The sequence below is a fragment of the Psammomys obesus genome, unplaced genomic scaffold, assembly GCF_907164565.1.
Source record: "Psammomys obesus unplaced genomic scaffold, mPsaObe1.curated_primary_1811, whole genome shotgun sequence".
Taxonomy (NCBI): domain Eukaryota; kingdom Metazoa; phylum Chordata; class Mammalia; order Rodentia; family Muridae; genus Psammomys; species Psammomys obesus.
The window spans coordinates 40,230,355-40,248,618 of NW_026585504.1; the positions used below are offsets into that span (position 1 = coordinate 40,230,355).

Here is an 18,264-nt window from a genome sequence, read left to right on the forward strand (position 1 = left end):
AATCAACCATGAATCTCAGTCTCCAAAGTGCGAACAGAATTCAGTCCCTTCCTGCTTCTGGTTCCACTCCTCTGCCCCCCGCCTCCAGCTGGCTTGGCCCCCAGGGAACCACTCCAGTAATACAAGAGGCCCACATATATGGCTGTACAGCACTAGGTGGAAGCTGGGGTCACTGACCCTAGCCGTGTCAGCCACATCCTGGACTAGAGGATGCTGAGTGATTTCCATGGAAATCACCCACCATAGGTGGAAATCACCTAGGGCCTTTTATCACCTTTTGGTGTCTTTGAAAGGGTTGTAGAGGAAGTAGGGAAGTCCGGCTGCCATGGCAACCACACTGGGAAACTACAGAGCCCTGTGGCCACAAAGTGGGGACCTACCAGCAGGGGAGGATGTGGAAGGGGTTGGAAGGTGGGTTTACAAGGCCTGGGGATTGTCTGCTTATCTAGACCAGAAGCTAGGCCCAGATGGTCAGGGCAGACAGACCCAAGACCTGCAGGCCGACTGTACGGTTGTGGGCTGCACAAACCACAGGGGCTTCTCTGGCCCCATCGAAAATTCTTCTGTTCTGCATGTGGTTGAATGGAAAGGGATCCTCTCTGGTGGATGGAAGTCTTTGATCTGGAAGCAGACAAACCCAAGTCCAAACTTCAGTTCCTGCATGTGGCTGTGACCTAGATAAGTCCACAAGCCTCTCTGGGCCTGTGGTGACAGAATAGGACCAGTTCTTGGGCCACAGGCCGGGTGGGAGGGTCAGTTGAGATAATTCAGTAAGCGTATTCTGCGCAGGTCAGCCATTGTTGAGCTGTAGGTCGGAAAGATTCGTTTTCTTTCTTTTCCTGTTTTTTGTTGGTTTTTGAGTTAGAGTCTCATGTAGTCTAGGCTGGTCTCAAAGTGGAAGTATAGCCACAGATGACCTTGACCCTGTCACCCTCCTTGCTGAGTTCTGAGTTACAGGTGTGTGCCACCATGCCCACTTTATGCTGGAGGCTGAACCCAGGTTGACGTAGGCTAGTTCTGTACTAACTGAGCCACATCCCCAGGCCAGGAGGCTTCTTGAAAATTATTCTAGGAGCTTTACTGGGCTGGTTCCCCCAGATGAGCAGGGAAGTAGCTAGGAGCACCCAGATTGCTGGCCCAGCTGGAAGAGGTAGGCATCGTGGTTACAGAGCTCAAGGCTTCCTTTGACAGGCTGGGGTAGAACATACTGAAGAACGTGGTTATGTCCAGGAGAGGGGCAAGTGTGTGGCCTTCCTCTTCACAGGGACATTTCTGGGTGCCTCATGAGTAAGGAAGGAGGTCATGGTGGCCGGCTTGTTCCAGCCGTGTGTTAGGGAAGTGTGCACAAACTGCCCACATGGTTCTTGGAGGCCATCTTTCTGCCCTTGTGGGTCTCACTTCGCTCTGGGGCTAGCTGCAGAGCTTTGCCCTCTGCACAGCTGGCTCTTGGTGAGAAGCTGTGAGATCGTGGCCTCTGTTCTCTGAAGCCTTCACCTGCCTCTCACACCTGGGCCTCCTCACGCCAGGTACCCAGCCAGGATTCCCCAGCCGGGTGGGGCCCACTAATCAGGATGTGGACTGTGAAGTTTCAGGGAGGACAGACATGGAGGGCCCTGTGGATCTGCAGCCCAGCCCTCTAACAGTCTCATGTGGCACTGCTGGCTGTAGGGGAGGACAGCTTAGTCACGTGGCTGAGGCCCAGGCAGGCTGCCTGCCTTGCAGTCTTAGGGCTTTCCTGAGAGACTACAGCCTGTGCCACAAAAGCAAGAAACAGGACATGCTCTGCCTCTTATTTTTGCTCTCTCTAGGAGACTGGCCTTATGCCAGTCTCCTGTGAATATTAACCATGGGGAAGGTGTGTTTGTTACCTGTTACCACACACTCAGCTGCACCCTGCCTCGCTCCAGCTGCTGGGGACTCAGTAGCTCGCACCCAGACCCCACCCACACCCCCCAGCTGAGAAAATAGACTCCAAGCCCAAATAGCAGATGGGCTCTTGGTGCCAGCATTTAACACTGCAGGACAAGGAGGGCCAGGGAAGGATGACAGAGCCTCAGAGTGTTCTGAAGAGCAACCCTGAGGCCTTTCTGAGGAGATGAAGTTTGACAGGGGAGCTAGCCATGTTCATATCCAGGGGAACAGCATTCTGAGCAGAGGGAGCAGCACAGAGACAGCAAGAGGCCTTGTGTAATGGAGCATGGCATGAAAGAGCAGGGGACCAGGGAGTGGGAAGACCTGGACAAATGGCCTGGGACTTTGTAAGCCACTGAGAGCACATTGACATGTCTCCTGAAAGTTGTGAAAGGCCACAGGAGGCTTTTCAGCATTGACAGCGAAGATGAATGGTGAAGCGATAGGCCGTGGCTGACCAGGTCGGCGCTGACAGAATGGGCACATGGATGACCAGGAAGGTAGTCGTCCTGGAGCCTTGAGTGTGGCCTGGGATTGCTGAGGTGGAGAAGGCAGTATGCGGCTATGAGGCCCAGGTTCTAGTCCAGCCTGACCCTTGCACTCCCTCTACAGCTGAAGCAGGAGGTGGGCGCCACGGTGATGACCATCATTCAGAACTACAAGGTCAATGCCAGCAGCAGCCGTGACGAGCAGCTGCAGGAGGCCTGGGACTATGTGCAGGCACAGGTGAGGAGGTGTGGCAGTGACGCATGATGGCACTTCTGCAGTCTGGTGTCTGGATGTCTGCAGTCAGGTTGTGTGGTATTGCCCTTGGGGACAGGGCATGGGTGCTCCTGGCCCCTGAGCACAGCTTTGAAGACGGTTCCCAGCTCACAGCGCTGACTCTTGTTTGGTGGCCCTGGAAAGGTGGCCCCTTTCTGGTGCCAGAGAACAGCTGAGGCCCATCTCTGTGTGCTCACTGGGGCAGAGCCTGGTGGCACCCATCCCTGGAGGCTCCACCCTCTCTGTCAGAACTCTTGAAAGCTGGGGAACAGCCTGGAGCCCAGCTTCTCCACACGTGCTTGGAGCGCCCCCTTCTGGCTGCTGCAGATCTGAGCTTGGACACAGGAGATGGCCCAGAAGACACAAGTTCTGCCCTCCCACCCCTACTTGATTGCCAAGGGACCCATCTTTATCTTCCATTCCAGAAAGGTGTTCTGCCTTCTGGATAGAGAAGTTTTTTCTTTTAAGCAGGGGAATTGAGCCTGTCTTTTTCCACTTTGGTGACCAGGAAGCCCCACATCAGATTTCAGCTGCTGGTGGGTAGCCCTGGCCTTGACAGGGCTGTCACTGGGCTCTCTGGATCCATCTGGGCACATTGCATTACCCGATTAGGACCTTAGTTTCCATTCTTCATCTGTGGAAACCTCAGCTTAGCGTGAAGAGGCAGGACTGGGGTTTGAACCCAGTACATGACCCCAGACCCCCATGCTCAGTTTGCCTCCTGCCAGCCTCGAATCCCAAACACCTGCTCTTTCACTGAGACTCTGCTCCTCCACTCTCTATGCATATGCTAACTGCTTCTGATTCTGGCTCTCTGCTGTCTTTGTAGCTTTGCTGTTTCTTAAAAGCCTCTTTGAATTCCTTCTTGATGCACAGCACTGAAGTTCAGGCCATGGGCTCTGTGCATCTCCACCATCCGAGGGGGCGCAGACATGGCCAGTGTGAGTGCCCACCTGAAGGTGGTCTGCTTGGGATGGGCTGAGTGGCCGATCAAGCAGCCTGTCTGCCCTTCCCCCTCCCCCCTTGCCGCACAGGTGCAGTGCTGTGGCTGGGTGAGTGTCTATAACTGGGTAAACAACTCAGAGCTCAAGGACTTCACGGTGACCACCTACCCCTGCTCCTGTGAGAACATGACAGAAGAGGACAACCAGAACATTGTGAAGAAGGGATTCTGTGAGGTCAACGGCAGCAGCACCCAGAGCACAAACCGCCCCGAAGATTGGCCTGTGTATACTAAGGTGTGTGTGGGCTGGCAGTCAGGAGCTGGGCTCTTTCCTCTTGAGAGGGGCAAGTGTTCCAGCCACTGGGCTTGCCTGGGCTGTCCCTCAGGCCTCCTTCCCTCGATACACCCCTCCTTCCAGTCATGGGCTCACACGTCATCTGCAGGTGCACGAGGGAGTCTGCTCTCGAGACAGGGAGCCTGGGCAGGCCCCCTGCAGCTGTGCCTGGTGGCTGATGTGCAGTCTCTCCACAGGGGTGCATGGAGAAGGTGCAGGCATGGCTGCAGGAGAACCTCGGCATCCTCCTGGGCGTGTGCTCCGCTGTCGCTGTCGTTGAGGTCTGTCCCAACTCTCCCCCATTGTCCCTGCATTGCTGTGATCCTATGGAGTGAGTGGTCCACGGGCCTCGAGAGGGCCCCTGGCCTCCCATCTGGCTGTGTGACATAGGGCACTGCCCCTCTCGGGGCCTCCTTCAGCAGCCTGCCTATCTGCCTCAGGGTGGTTGTAACTGGAGCCCAGTGTGGAGCTGGACGGTAGGGTTCGGGGACCTGGGCTGGCCATCCTGACTTTCATTTGTCCTTCACAGCTGCTCGGGTTGCTCCTGTCCATCTGTCTGTGCCGGCACATCCATTCTGAAGACTACAGCAAGGTCCCCAAGTACTGAGGCTGCTGACATCCCCACTGTCCTGGTCTCTCCACCCTCAACCTCCCATGAGCCTCTCTGGCTCTTTCCCCTATGGCCTGTGTTCCTTCCACCACTAAGGCCTCTGGCCCATGCTAGGCAGGTTGTACTGGGAACTTTCTGGGCCTGGACCCTTCTCCCTGCCTCTCTGCCGCCAATATGGGGCCCTGGCTATTCTGTGGCTCTTCCTGTTATTGCTTGGGGTCTTTTTAACAGTTTGAAATGGCTCCCAGTATTACTGTACACAGAATGGCTGGGTTCCTACCCTGAAGTCATATTGTATTAAAAATCAGGGAGGGTGGTTGCGGCACCCATGGCTGCCCAGGGACAGGCTACAGGAAAGGTTTATGGATTATTTTTCCCACTGTGACACTTTCTTTGTGGGTTTTCCATGTTTCCGTGGGAGACAGAGAGGATATTCAGTCCTTTCCCACACTTGAAATAACCCTCTCTCCCCAAGCTCAGCTAAGCAGAAGTTGGATCACTGCCCCAGGCAGCCTCTAGTGAGCTCTTCTTTGGTGAGGGACCCGACTGCTTAGGTCCCTAAGCAGGTCTGGCACGGGACCCTGAGTTGTCTGTGGACAGGAGAAGGGGGATCTGGACTGGTGTTTCTTGGCAGCTGTTCCCTGTCCCCTGGGCTAAGGGTGGGTGAGGCTGTGCCTTGCAGGGTGGGAGAGGGGTTCCATATGCTCATCTCTGAAATGAACTATTAAAGGTGGGTTTATAACGATCCAGTCTGAGGAGGTGAAATCCTAAACTATGGGGTGAGAGGATGTGGTGGTGATGGGAGAGAGACATTTGCATGATAAGCAAGGCAAGTAGGATGTGCAGATTTGGGGCTGTTTGAAATGAACACTCAGCCTGGACAAACTCAGAGCCAAATGACTCCATGAGGAAGCACCCACAGGGAGGGATGGCCAGGTGGGCACTTCTCCCATTCACCTGCAGGGCCTGGAGGACAAGAAAGGCTAGGCTGCAGGGGAGGGAGCCTTGCCTCCTGGTGAGCTACTCTCTAGGCTGTGAGGGGGGGATGCTTCAGCAGTGCCCACCAGGCGGCGCTGCTGCCTCATTTTAGGAGCTCAGGGACCCAAAGGTTCCTAGTACCACAGGCACAGGGCCTGCCCTAAGTCTGGGATTCTCTCAGCCTGTGGGGACACTTAGGACAGTGAAAACTCCAGAGCACAGGAGTGGGGATGGAGCTGTGGAGCTGGAGGGGACATGGCATCTACATTCTTGCAAACCAGGAAGTGGTTCCTGAGTTGAGTTGACTTAGAGTGACAGGATCTGGTGAGACTGAGCCATGGTGTGAACCAAAGAGAAAAGAGTGTCCAGGATTCAACCAGAGAGTCTAGTCCTGACATAGATAGGGTCAAAGAACTTTCTGTGGTCTGAGTCTGTCTCTGTCCGTGGAAACTCACTGCCAGGCCCACCATGGGATCCTGACTCTGGCTAGGATTAGGAAGCCTGGGTTCCCTGAAGACTTTCTTTCTGTCTCTCTTTCTCTGTCTGTGTCTATGTCTCTCTCTTTGAAGGCAGGGGTTTAGCCAGGCAGTGTGGGGCCTGTCTGGGATCTGGAGTGTGTACTTACCATGTTGCAGAGCTGGGATCTCTGAATAATGCTGGACCATTTTTTTTCCATTGATGACCTTCTTTGTTCTAGAAAGTATCATATTAAAATAGAAAGCTGGGCACAATGGTGCACCTTTAATCCCAGCACTCAGAAGGCAGAGGCAAGAGATTCTCTATGAGTCTGAAACCAGTCTGGTCTATGTAGCAAGTTCCAAGACAGCCAGGGCTACATAGTGAGACTCTGTCAAAACAACAGCAGAAAACCCACGACCAAACCATAAAACATTACAAGAAAAATACATCTTTGAGGAACTGTGGGCTGGGGTGAAATAAACAACCCAGTGGCCCCATTAGGCAGAAAATGCATTCAGCATGCCTACACCTCTCTATACAGCTACATCCTCAGCAGACATCACTAATCAATCACTGATCCTATTTTTCAGCCTAGGCGCTCTCTGGACATACTTAAAGGCCTCCCTCACTCATTGTGGCCTTCGATTTCTCAGCACTATCAATCAATCTTTTGGAACTCAGAGTGAAAACAGTTGCCATCCTTAAGCTTTTACGGTCATGACAAAACACGAAGTTCTACTTTGAGCTTCCTGGTGGAAAGCGAAAGGAGAAGCTTTCTTGGGTTTAGAGGTTCCCCTTCCTGTCCCTGTTCTTAGTGCTAGGGAAGGTGTGACTACCTGGATTCTAGACCTCCTCGCCAACATGACAGCTTTCCTGTCATGGGGGTTGTGAACCCCTCGGTGTGCCCAGCTGTGTGCTACCCACAAGCACCAGGCACAGACGCTGTGCTATTTGCCAAGGATGATCTGGGAAGGCCAGTGGCTGATGCAGCGGCATCCCAATTTCACTCAGAAGTTAGTATGGAAATAGCATGTGCCAGGAGCCCTGTTTCACAGATACTGAAGAGCGTGAAGTGAATGAGTTGAGCATACTGCCCTAGCTGGGGGGAGGTGAGGTGGGGCAGGGGCTTTTGATGGCTTTGCTGCATAGTAGAGTTAAACGGAGGACACCTAGCCTTTTCCCTTGTCACGGGTGAGAGAAGGCTAGTCAGGAGGTAGCGGGGGCCTATCTCCTGCTCACTGACCGTTCTGTAAGAGAGCAGGCAGGGCAGGATGGGGGTTCTCTACTCCAGTATAGTAGATATGTCAGGGGCCTGCATAAGATATTGGAGCTTGAGGGCCAAGCTTGTCTCAGGTCTGTGTAGGGCCTGGAAAGGTCTGGACCACCTAGAGGCCTTACCTCTGGGCCTGGGGGAGGTTGAAGGCAGTCCGTTCCTGCTTTGAGGAAGAGCCACTGCTTCTGGGACAAGAAGCTGACTGAACTCAGGGGAGGCTACAGGACCCTGGGTTCTTGGGGTCTCTCTTTTATGCTTGAAGGTTTGGATTGATTTAGCAAGGTGGTATGAGGCCCTCAGTGGGGTGTCTCTCCCCATTGGCAACCCCAGTCAGAGGATGTACCCATTTCTCTTGGCCCCACCCATCCTGCAGTGCCCCAGAATGAGCAGACCAGTCCAATCTGTGGCAAGTGGGATGTAGGAATGCTAGGTTCTGTGGGGGTGACTGGAAGGTGGCTGCCGGGTGGGCAGAGTATTCCTACCCTGCAGTTCTGCCAGTGGGGAGGAGGGAGTTCCAGGTAGGGGTCTATGCTAGGGTTCCCTTAGTCCCCTGGGGTTGGAAACATTATGTATGGTAGGTCTCTTGCTCCCTCCCCCCACCCCGTCTCTTCCCAGCCTCTTCTTGGCCTGAGTGTAGGTAGTGGACTGTCTAGGAAGCTGAGACATGCCCCCCTCCCACATGTACACATGAGCACAGGAAGGCAGCAGTCAGGTAGCAGGGCACTGAGAGCCAGAGTAGATGATAGTAGGCTCCACGCTGAAGAGCATAAAGGAACACGCCAAGGTCATGGGCTAGGGGTTCAGCCCGGGCTGACAGCTCTCACCTGCCTGCTTTACCTAAAACCTCCTGATTGGAGGGCACCAGCGCCAGGACTGCAGCCCACACTTCTGGCTTCAAAGGCCACCTGGGCCTCTGCCCCTGTCAGGGAAGGAGGTGACAGTTCAAGAGATGCCCTGGTGATTAGGTGACCGTATGTTCTGTATACACTCCTGCCTGCGCTCTAGGGGAATGCACTATAGAGGGCCCTGGAACTAAGAAAATAGGGGATCAGTGGGCTTGAGCAGATCCCAAAAAGACGTTGAGCCTGTCCCACCCACCTCATTCTATAGCTCTGCCTACCATTAAAAGAAAAAAAAAATCTGAGGGTTTCACTGAGCTGGGAAAACCCCAGGCTGTGTCATGCTGTCACGCCTTTCCTGTGTGAAATCCGGTCACTGTGACCTGTCATTGCAACTCTTCCCTACCCCCAAGTCATCCTTCCCTTCCAGGCCTGTGAAGCTCTGTCAGGAGGGACCTGGCCCCTAAATGCTGAGGTGCCCTATCCCAGGACCTGGGGCTTTGGCTCTCCACCCCCTCACTGGGCTGCTGAGCTCTCTGTGCTCCTGTAAGGCCTTCAGTGGCCGCCAGCGCCACCTCCAGGCTGCTGTCCCTCCTGCCGTGATCCAGGCTAGGGACATTCTGGGCAGAAGACTGGCACATGGACATGTTGGGCAGAGGGGAGAAGGGTGTTCTGGGTAGTACCCAGTAGTGCCTGGGCTGGGCGGGACTGTGCCTTCCAGCCCTGTGGAAGCCAGTGCAGGGCACTAGGGCGATGATAGCATAGATGATGAGTGGGAAGGAAGTCTTAATCTAGGACTGGATCTTGTAGATGGGTCGGAGGGAGATGCAGAGGCTGAGGGGCTGTGTTCGGGGAATTTCAAGCCGAGTACTGCAGATGCCCATCAATTCCCAGCCTGTTCCTAGTCTGGAGGTCCTTCAGGCAGTCGCTTCCATAGAGTGATGACAGAAGGGTGTATGTGAGAGATAGGACCTGGGTCATCCAGTCACCACGGCATCTCCTGGCTATGGCTGGCACTCCTTTCTGCCTCAGGAGCATCTGGCTCTTCTTTAGGGGGTTTTCCAAACCTGTGGACTAACGTTAATTCACCCCATCAGTGCTCCCTGGAAACTAAGAGAATTTTGATCTCTTAGAACATAGCCTTGGAGCTAGCAAGATGGCACCACACATAGACATAATGGTTCCGAAGTGTGGTTCTCCACAGTCGGTGGCTTCTGGGAGGCTGTGGGTGAGGAGACGCAGTGATCTTTAGTGGGATGGCTGCTGATAATTTGACCATGCTCCAGTGAGTATATGGGCAACACAAATTTTACTTTTGTTGTTGTTGTTTTTGTTTATTTTTCTTCTTCTTCTTGGGGGGGGGGTGGCTCATATGGGTTTAGGAGCAGACCTGGGAGGACTGAGAAGTGAGTGTGACCTGGGTATGAATGTGAAATTCATGAATAATCAAAATATGTTGTGGGGGGAAAAAAAACCATTGGCTGCTCTTCCAGATGCACATGGTGGCTCAGGGGCCTTCTTCTTCTGGCCTCTGAGAATGCTGCACACATATGATGCAGAGACATACATCCAGGCAAGCCACACACAAAATAATAAAACAATTTTAAACAGCAGCACTGTGAGATGAGACTGGGACTGGGGTGTGACAGCATCTGCCTAGCATGTATGAAGCTCTGGGCACCATCTCAGTACTCCACAAATAAAAGAACACAGACGCAGAAGGCCATGCCCCCCTCCCCTGCCCACATGGCTGTGCTTTGGCCCACATAAGGGTCCTTATGTACACAGCTGGACATGGGCATGAGAACATATCCCAGCCTGAGACAGGCACACCCACCCTCATGAGCAAAGATACATCTCAGCATGCAACTGCCAACTGCTGTGAGCACAGGCTAGGCCAAGTGCACCATGGGATACCCCAGGGCATCCTGGGGAAGGAAACAGAAGAATGGAGCATGGCTACAAGCAGGAAGGGGAGAGCGCTAGTCACACCCCACTGAAATCAAGTCAGGTCAGAAGAGCCCCGTTCCCAGGGCTGACAGGATAAACGGCCTCATTTTATTTGAGTCTTGTAAAGAAAACAGAGCTGTAACCCAGTGTGACTGGGGAAGCACACAAGGTCCCACACACGCTTCTTGAGAACCCCACGAAAATGCCTCAGCTCCAGTGGCACACCATCTCCTGCAAGTGGCCCTCTCGTGACTGAATAAGGTCTATGAGGAGATGAGGCCGTGGACCTTCAGAAGAGTAACCACCAGTCCCAGAGGCAGGGTAGCCTGATAGAACAGAGCTCTCCCCCATTGCCTCAAATGCCTCTGGCAACAGCCTCTGTCTGGGAGCACTATAGACTTTTCTGCAAGACATTGGAGGAAGCAAGAACAACTAAAGTCTGAGGCTATGGGCAGGATGGATGAAAGGTGAAGCCTAGAGGAGCCACAATTCAGTATGTGATAGCGTCATGCTCACCATCACAGCTCAATGGACTCTTGGAGACTGTGACTCAGGGTCAATGACCTTTTCATCAGGCCTCAAGACTAGCAGGAATTGAAGACTTGATTCAGAAAAAAAAAAAAAATGGAGAAGCTAGGCCTTTTCTGAGGTGGCACACCTAAGAAGTCCAGCTTTCCATCCATGGATTCATGGATTCATGGAAGCCATCCTGGATTCCATGCCAGGCCCTTACTCATACCCTGGAAGGAACCAGGGCTCACCCAGAAGAACAGGGTCCATGCAGCTATTGACTTTACTGTGGGTGGGGCCAGGGACACAGAAGATGAATACAAGCTAGGAAATGTGCTTGTGTCGGGGACAAAGAAGGCAGCATTGGGAATTAAAACTCTGTTTCCCTGACAGTAAGTGCCCATGACAAATGAAAGAAGCCAATCTCTGGACTAGCTGCTGTCACCTGACTGCCCTCTGGCCTGGGACATTATGGGCTACCACTCTTTCAAGATGGGAGGGAGATGTCAAGAGCAGACACAGGAACCAATAAAAACATGAATGCATACAAGGCACTTCCTACTCCTTCCCCCAGCTCCTGCTCCCATTTCCCAGCTGGTTCCTGATTTGGGGACACCCATCTGTGCACCTGGCAGGAAGACCTTTCTCAAGAGGCCAGGGGAACTGGCTGCAGCTTAGATGGGTGGAACCGCTTAGTCCAGGATGGGCTAATGGTTTACTTATCCAGCAGCTGAGGACAAAGGTCATCCAGGTGTGCTGTGTAGACATCCTGCTTTTGAGGATTTAAGCATGGGGTTAACTAATGAGGGATGGGGTCACTAGGTCCCCATGACTGTACTGGGGAAAGCTCATGCCTGTCCCGTGACACGATCCGCTTTTCATCTGCTATGGAGGAGGGCACTAGAAGAGCTCTGGTGGGGGTGGAGAGAAGGGGCAGAGAGGGTAGCAGAGGGGCTACTGCCCTGGGGGTGGATACAGTTTTTACCCTGTGTCTGGGTACTGTGCTCAGCTGTTGGCAAAAGTAGCTGCCTTTATCCAATTCTGCATTTCCGGTCAGCACGACAACGCTGGCCAGCTCCCACAGGACTTGGCTGGCTTTGTGACTTGATTTGGCCGGCAGGATATGGGGAAGAGATCGTGTGCCAATCTAAGCCAGAGACTCAAGTGGTTGTGAACACACACACACCTGGCACACCTTAGCTTCCATCATTGTGATGGAAGCTAAGAGGTAGGGGTTCCCATCACCTGGTCCAGGCAGCAACATCCCGCCCCCTCCCCGGCAGAGCCACCTGTTAACTCACAGCCTCTTGTCACAGTTGCCAGTGAAGCCAGCAGAGCCTGTAGCTGATCCACATAAACAATGTGCTTTTGCGCCTGGAAACTGAAGGTCAGTTATTCCACCTAGGGCATTAACCTATCTGATGGTGACCTCAGATAACAATGACAGCTTGCTTCTGAGCCCTTGACTGATGGAACCTCATTTCATCTTTCCAGGCACATCCTTTTCGTTAATAGTCAGGAAAGCAGGCTCCAGGGAGGGGACAGTAGTCCAGGGTAAGACAGAGGGACAGTCAGAGCCAGAGTGGAGCCAAGGCGCCCATCCTCACAGACTCATTGTCTGACTTCTTCCGACAGCCTTAATGTCAGAGAAAAGAAGTGGTGTGGGAGTGGATGCATTCTGGACACAAGAGCTGATGTCATTTGGAATGCTCTCAGTCTCCCACTCCCCAGTCACTCCTAGCCTCCTCCAGCACTCCCATGGCCAGCCTGGGCCTCTAATGCCCTGTGCTTCTTCACTGGGAAGAGCATGGGTGACATCCATTCCAGCTCTTGGGGCCATTTGCTTCCTTCCAACTGTTTATTTGATCAGCAGGGCCTCCTAAAGGGTTAATTGCTAGAATGGTCTTATTTTCTCCTTTTTTTGGGGGTGTGAGGGTGGAGGAGGAGAGTTGAGGCAGGGTCTCATTGTGTAGCTCTGGCTGGACTGAAATTTGCTGTGTAATCCAGGCTGGCCTCACACTGTGGTGACCCTTCCTTCCTCCACTTCCACAAGTTCTAGAATTGCAGGATGCAGCACCAGACCCAGGTGAGATCATTCTCTCTTTAGTGATGAGTTTTCTGTGTTCCTGGTGTGTGCTAGGCCCTCTCTCATCCCTGAGGTCTTCCTATCCAGGCCAGGCAGGTTAGGATTGCCCTGCTTTATAGTCAAGAAAAGGGGAGCTCCAGAGAGGTGCAGAACTCTCCTAATAAAGTGGCTATACCAGACCCACCCTCCAGTTTAGCTGACTTCAGGCAGGTGTCTTTGCCCTGGCCATCATAGTTGTGGCTTTAAACAAACAAACAAACAAACAAAAAAAAAAAAACGTTGTATCTCTAGGGATGTAGCTCATCTAGAAGATGGCTTGCCTAGCCCTGGACTTGATCCCCAGCATTGTATAAGCTGGGCATGATAGCGTATGCCTGTGCGAGATAGAGGCAGGAATACTGGATATTTAAAGTCAAGTTTGCCTACTACATATAGCAAGTTCAAGGCCAGGCTGGGCTACAAAAAAATCCTGTGTCAGATAGATAGATAGATAGATAGATAGATAGATAGATAGATAGATATTATATAGATGATAGATATATGATGCATAGATTGGTAGAAATTATATAGATGATGAATAGATTACATAGATGATGGATGGATGATAGATTAATTAGATGATGGATGGATGGATAGATAGCTAGATATTATATAGGTGATACATATATGATGGATAGATTGGTAGAAATTATATAGATAATAGAATGATGATGGATAGATTACATAGATGATTGATGGATGGATGATAGATTAATTAGATGGATGATGGATAGATAGATAGATAGATAGATAGATAGATATAGATATAGATATAGATATAGATATAGATATAGATATAGATATAGATAGATAGATAGAGAAACTACCTCAGACTGTGTGTGCGGTGGCAGAGGTCTGAAAAGCTGAGAGGAGAAAGAACACTGCAGGACAGTGTCTCCTGACCTCAAGTGTCAACTGGCTTTCTGTCAAATTGCTGACTCCCACGGTGGCACAGAGGGTTCCACCGCTGAGGCATAGGCACACTTGCTGAAGGGGTAAGAAACAACCGCTGCTTCAACCTGCTAGCTGAAAGATGCCGACATAGCTATCCTTCCTTCCTGCTCTCCACCCTGCCTCTCTGCTCTGTGGCTCCCATTGCTGCCTTCCACCACCAGGCGATAGGCACCAGCCCCTTCCCTCCCTGCCCAAACTGTTGACCAATGGGAGATGCAGGAGTGTCCAGGATACTTTCTCTTTCCAGGTGATCACATCCCCAGAGAGAGGTTGTGTGTGTGTGTGTGTGTGTATGTGTGTGTGCATGTGTGTGTGTAAGCTTACTCATGTGCTCCCATGCAAGTGTGCATGTGTGAGCGCATGTTCATATAGTTCATGTGTGTGTGCATGTGTGTGTATGTATGTGTTCCTCTGTGTGTGTGTGCACATGTATGTATGCCTGTGTGTGTGTGGTTGTGGTAGTTGGGCAGTTAGCCCCTAACCTGTAAGGATCCAGAGAACCTACCCCAAATGCCTGGCCAATCAGAGCCCCTACCAAGGTGCCTTGCCAATAAGAATCTGCCCTCTGTGTCTCTGGAGCACTGTACCAGGGTAGAGGAGAGGTACAGAGAGGAGGCTGGGAGCGTGAGGGTTTTCTAAGCAATGAGGGAAGTCCCAGTCACGTACTGTTACCTTTCCTGGGACACTGGGGGCTTTAATGCTAAGCCACTGCCCTCTAGACCTTCAGTTTCTGTTTCGTTTCATTTTTGAGACAGCTTCTTACCAGGTAGCCCAGGCTGGCCTGCTTCTCTCAGATTTGTACCAATCTTCCTTCTGAGTGCTGGGATTACAGATGTGAGCCAGCTCGCCTGCCCAGCTACCTTATCTTTAAACTCCTGAGCCTGGTGGCCAGCAGACACAGTCATAGCTACTCCCTCATGACAGCTGCACCTACTCCTGCACAATTCTGGGCAACTTTCACTTCTCACAGATGAGAGAGGACAAGTTTGAGTAGCTGCCACAGTAGAGTTTGGACTCGGCCATCCTGACCTCCTTTCAGGGTCTAAGCCTTGCGCCTGCCAGCTTTCCTTCCCCAGCAGGCCACATTTGCAAATGGGTGGTCAGAATTCACTTACACCTTCCTTCCTGCTGACCTTGGTCACAGTGTCAGGCCCTGGCTGCACAGCAATCTCCCCCCTGGCCTCTCTATGGTGAATGCCTCCAGACTGTCTGCCAAGTAGGCCACAGGCTCTAATCCAAGCTCTGCTCTCCTCATTGGTTCCTTCTCTCAAAACTGGGCCTAATCCTGGCCCTGCCTTGCAGAGCCACAGGACACCTTGAGTTCCTGAGCTCGCTGGCAAAGAAAGGAACAGAAAGGCTGTTCAGTGTAGAGCCGGCCATGCCTGCCTCCAGCCTTGCCCTGGAGGTGGTACCCTCTGATGGAATGTAGATTCCCCAGAGGCTTCCACTTTGTGTTATGCCCCACTCCCAGCTGGCAGCACAGGGACCGACATTTAGTGAGCATTTAACACACCTTGTGGAAGGGAGGGAGGAAATGTGCCCATTCTCAGCCCCTGAGTGAAATACGGTGCTGCAGAGGGCTGAGGCAGCAGGGCGCTCCTGTGGAACAGACCTGTCTTCCTGGCCTAGTCACCCTTCAGGCTCTTCTTAGAGACCTGGGTCCTTGACTGAGGGGTTCAGGGAAACCAGTCTTTAGTGTCTGTCAGTGTAGAAACACAGGTGAGTTAAGACACGCCACCAATGGGTGTGGTGGCTCAGGCCTGTAATCTCAGCTGCTCTACCCAGGAGGTAGGGCAGTGGATTAGAAATTCAAGGTCAGTCTGGGAAAAATGGTAAGACTATCTCAAAATAAAATATGTGTATTTTCTAATTGTTTGAATGGCTAAGGAGGTAGCTCAGTTGTAGGACAATTGCCTGGCACTTGGGAAGCCCTGGGTTCTGTCCAGTGCCTAGGCTTGGTGCCAGCATACCCTCCTGCCTAAATGGGAGGGCAGGAGAGAGACCTGAAGAGCTTCTTAGAAGGTGTCATGGGGGTCAGCCTTGAGGGGAGGTGCCAGTCAGCCAGGAGATAAGAAGATAGAGGATAGGGAGGCTCAGGGTCTTGTGTATTGGGATTCCCCCAAGAGAGAGGACACTCCCTTGCCAGGTCCTCAGTGTGCCCTGCTTGTGGACAACAGAGGGCAACACTTTCCAAAACAACCCAGCTTAGAACAGGCCTGGACCGTGTGACCAGCCCCACCCTGGTATGGCAGAGGCCACTGAGCAATAGAAAGACATCTGCCTGGGCCAAGCCACAGCCGGACTTACAGGCCAGGCCTTAGGCCTGCAATTCAATGACGGTCCCTTGGGACTCCAGAAAGGGAAAGAGTCTGTGCGTGCAGAAGTGGGGGAGAGTGTTGGAGAGTTAGATATCCCTTTTAAACCTGGGTCTCATGAAGTGCAGCGTCTAGCAAAACTTCTCCAAAGTAGTCTTTGTTCACCCCTCAATCTCACATGTGAGTGTGTCTGTGTGTGTGCTCATGAGACTGAGTCTACATGGCTCTTGCCTCTGCAGAAATGTTGCTGCTTCTCTGAGATGAGTACCTAGCACATACCCGACACTCAGTAAATGCTCAACAAATGAACAGAAGAGTTCCAGTGCTTCTGCACATAACTCCCACTCCTGGGTCTAGAGGACACACTGAGAGCCTTGGAGGGTGCACTGGACACACTCACTCCTAGCTGGTGAACAGACAGAAAGGATGCCACAGCTGTTCTGCATTGACAAGGGTCCCCAAGGAGAAGGAGCAGTATCGGGAGACCCTGGAGATGAAGAGAATTCTGGGACCCAGTCCTACAAGTGAGGCCAAAGCAGGAGGAATAGAAGCTAGAGGGGTGAGGAAGACAGCATGGAAGTATGAGTGGGCATGGGTGAGGGGACAATTAGCATCTTTGTTGGGTCACTGTGATGTCTGGAGGGGCTTGAGTCAGGGCACGGGGTTCAGTTTCAAGTCCAGCATGTCCACATGGCACGGTTGCTGCTGACAAGACAGAGGACAGCAAGCTGTACCTCTGTCAGGGATGGAGGGATTTCTCACCAGGTGTCACCACTAAAACCTGAGCAATCACAGATAAATGGAATGGGCTGCTGATCCTAAATAAAGAAATCCATCAAGCAAGTGGGGTCATGGTTGAGAGAACAAGGGTCTGAGTATGCTTCCTGGTTCCAGTTACAGCAATGTTGGGACTCCTCTAGGGCTTGGTGACCCTGAAAAAAAGAGCATAGCTACAGGCAAATGGGAGGCCATCATGGAACAAGAAACCCTGAGAAATCTAGGCTGAGAGGTTGGATAGTGAGCTGTTGGGGAATATGTACAGGGCCTGTGGTTAGAGAAGAGGAGAGGAAGATGGCCAGAGGATGTCCATGTGGGGAAAAGTGGAGTGTCCCAGAAGTGGCTAGTGTTTAGCCCCATAAAGAGGGTGTCACATGAGTGCCTGTCCTTTTGGATTTGGTCAAGGTTCCCCATGCACCATAGGAGATGACAGCATGTGTTGTCAGCAGGTTGGGGACATCATGATGGAATGGACAGATCTGGCTCCTATTCGCAACATCTAACAGATCCAGGACCAGGAAGCAGCTCTGAAGGGATGGACTGGGACCCCTGGTGCTCTTGAGATGCAGATGTTTATTCTGTGGCTCGAAGAAGAGTCTGGCCTACCAAGCTGTTTCCCAAACGCAGCTACTCCTCCTGGGTTACTTGGTCATCAAGTATACTTGAAGGCACTATAACAATATGTGCAGGATGGCTGTGCAAAGCTTAAGGGTGGGGGAGCAGCTTCTGGGGTCACAAAGGGTCTTCAGAGTAACAAGTAGCCCAATATTTCCAGGTCCCGAGAAACTGAGGCGGCCTCTCCCATACCTCCCAGGAGGACATCAAGGAAACCGTTTTCTTCTCACTTCCACTTTCCCTGCCATTCCAGAAGCATCCGGAGCTGCAAATAATGATCTAGGGAAGAGGAGCCAAGACATGTATAGGGTAGAAAGGTCATCTCATTTCCAGGCAGATGCCTGAAGAGGGCAGCAGGGGCAGCAAATACTGTTATGACCATTACCTAGGACCAGTCAGACCATTCTCATCATTAACCAGTGTTTGCAACTGAGAGCAACCTAAGATCTTTTGTCATCTCACAGTGATCAGAAAACTCTCTAGACTGCTGACTTCTGACCCAAGCATGGGTGAAGACTTTTTGAGATGGACTCATAAAATGACGCCAGAAAACAGTTTGACTTTCCCCAGCTGCTTACGAGTCCAGCTCACACAACACAGTCCAACTTAATGTTGGTGTGTGAGTCTGTCCTTCCTGCCAGGATGTATGCTCCTTAGGGGCCAGGGCCAGGGAGATGGCCTCCCTGCCTTCTGCCTGACCCTGGATTGTCCAAGGAGGTGGTTTAAGGTCGGGGGGGGGGGGGGGGCAGCACAAGGTCCCAGACAGGAAAGCTCTCTGCCCCTCCTTCCTGGCATCTCCACATGTCAGTCATGTCAATCAGTTAGACAGTCTTTGAGGCCATGAGGGAATGAACCAACATTTAGACAGTCAGCTGGGCATTGATTAGGAGATGGCTGGCCACCAGCCTT

General features: G+C 52.2%; 1 protein-coding gene across 4 annotated transcripts in view; it reads left to right on the plus strand.

Annotated features, from left to right (window-relative positions):
- The window catches only part of Cd82 (CD82 molecule), a 44,074-nt gene extending 38,769 nt beyond the window's left edge, over nt 1-5,305 (plus strand). For all 4 annotated transcript variants that reach the window (XM_055600068.1, XM_055600095.1, XM_055600084.1 and 1 more), the window contains exons 7-10: nt 2,524-2,637; nt 3,708-3,911; nt 4,148-4,231; nt 4,480-5,305. In XM_055600068.1, the coding sequence (XP_055456043.1) occupies nt 2,524-2,637; nt 3,708-3,911; nt 4,148-4,231; nt 4,480-4,557 (480 nt within the window). In that variant the 3' untranslated portion in view covers nt 4,558-5,305. The remainder of the gene's footprint in view (nt 1-2,523; nt 2,638-3,707; nt 3,912-4,147; nt 4,232-4,479) is intronic.
- The last annotated feature ends 12,959 nt before the right edge of the window (nt 5,306-18,264 follow it).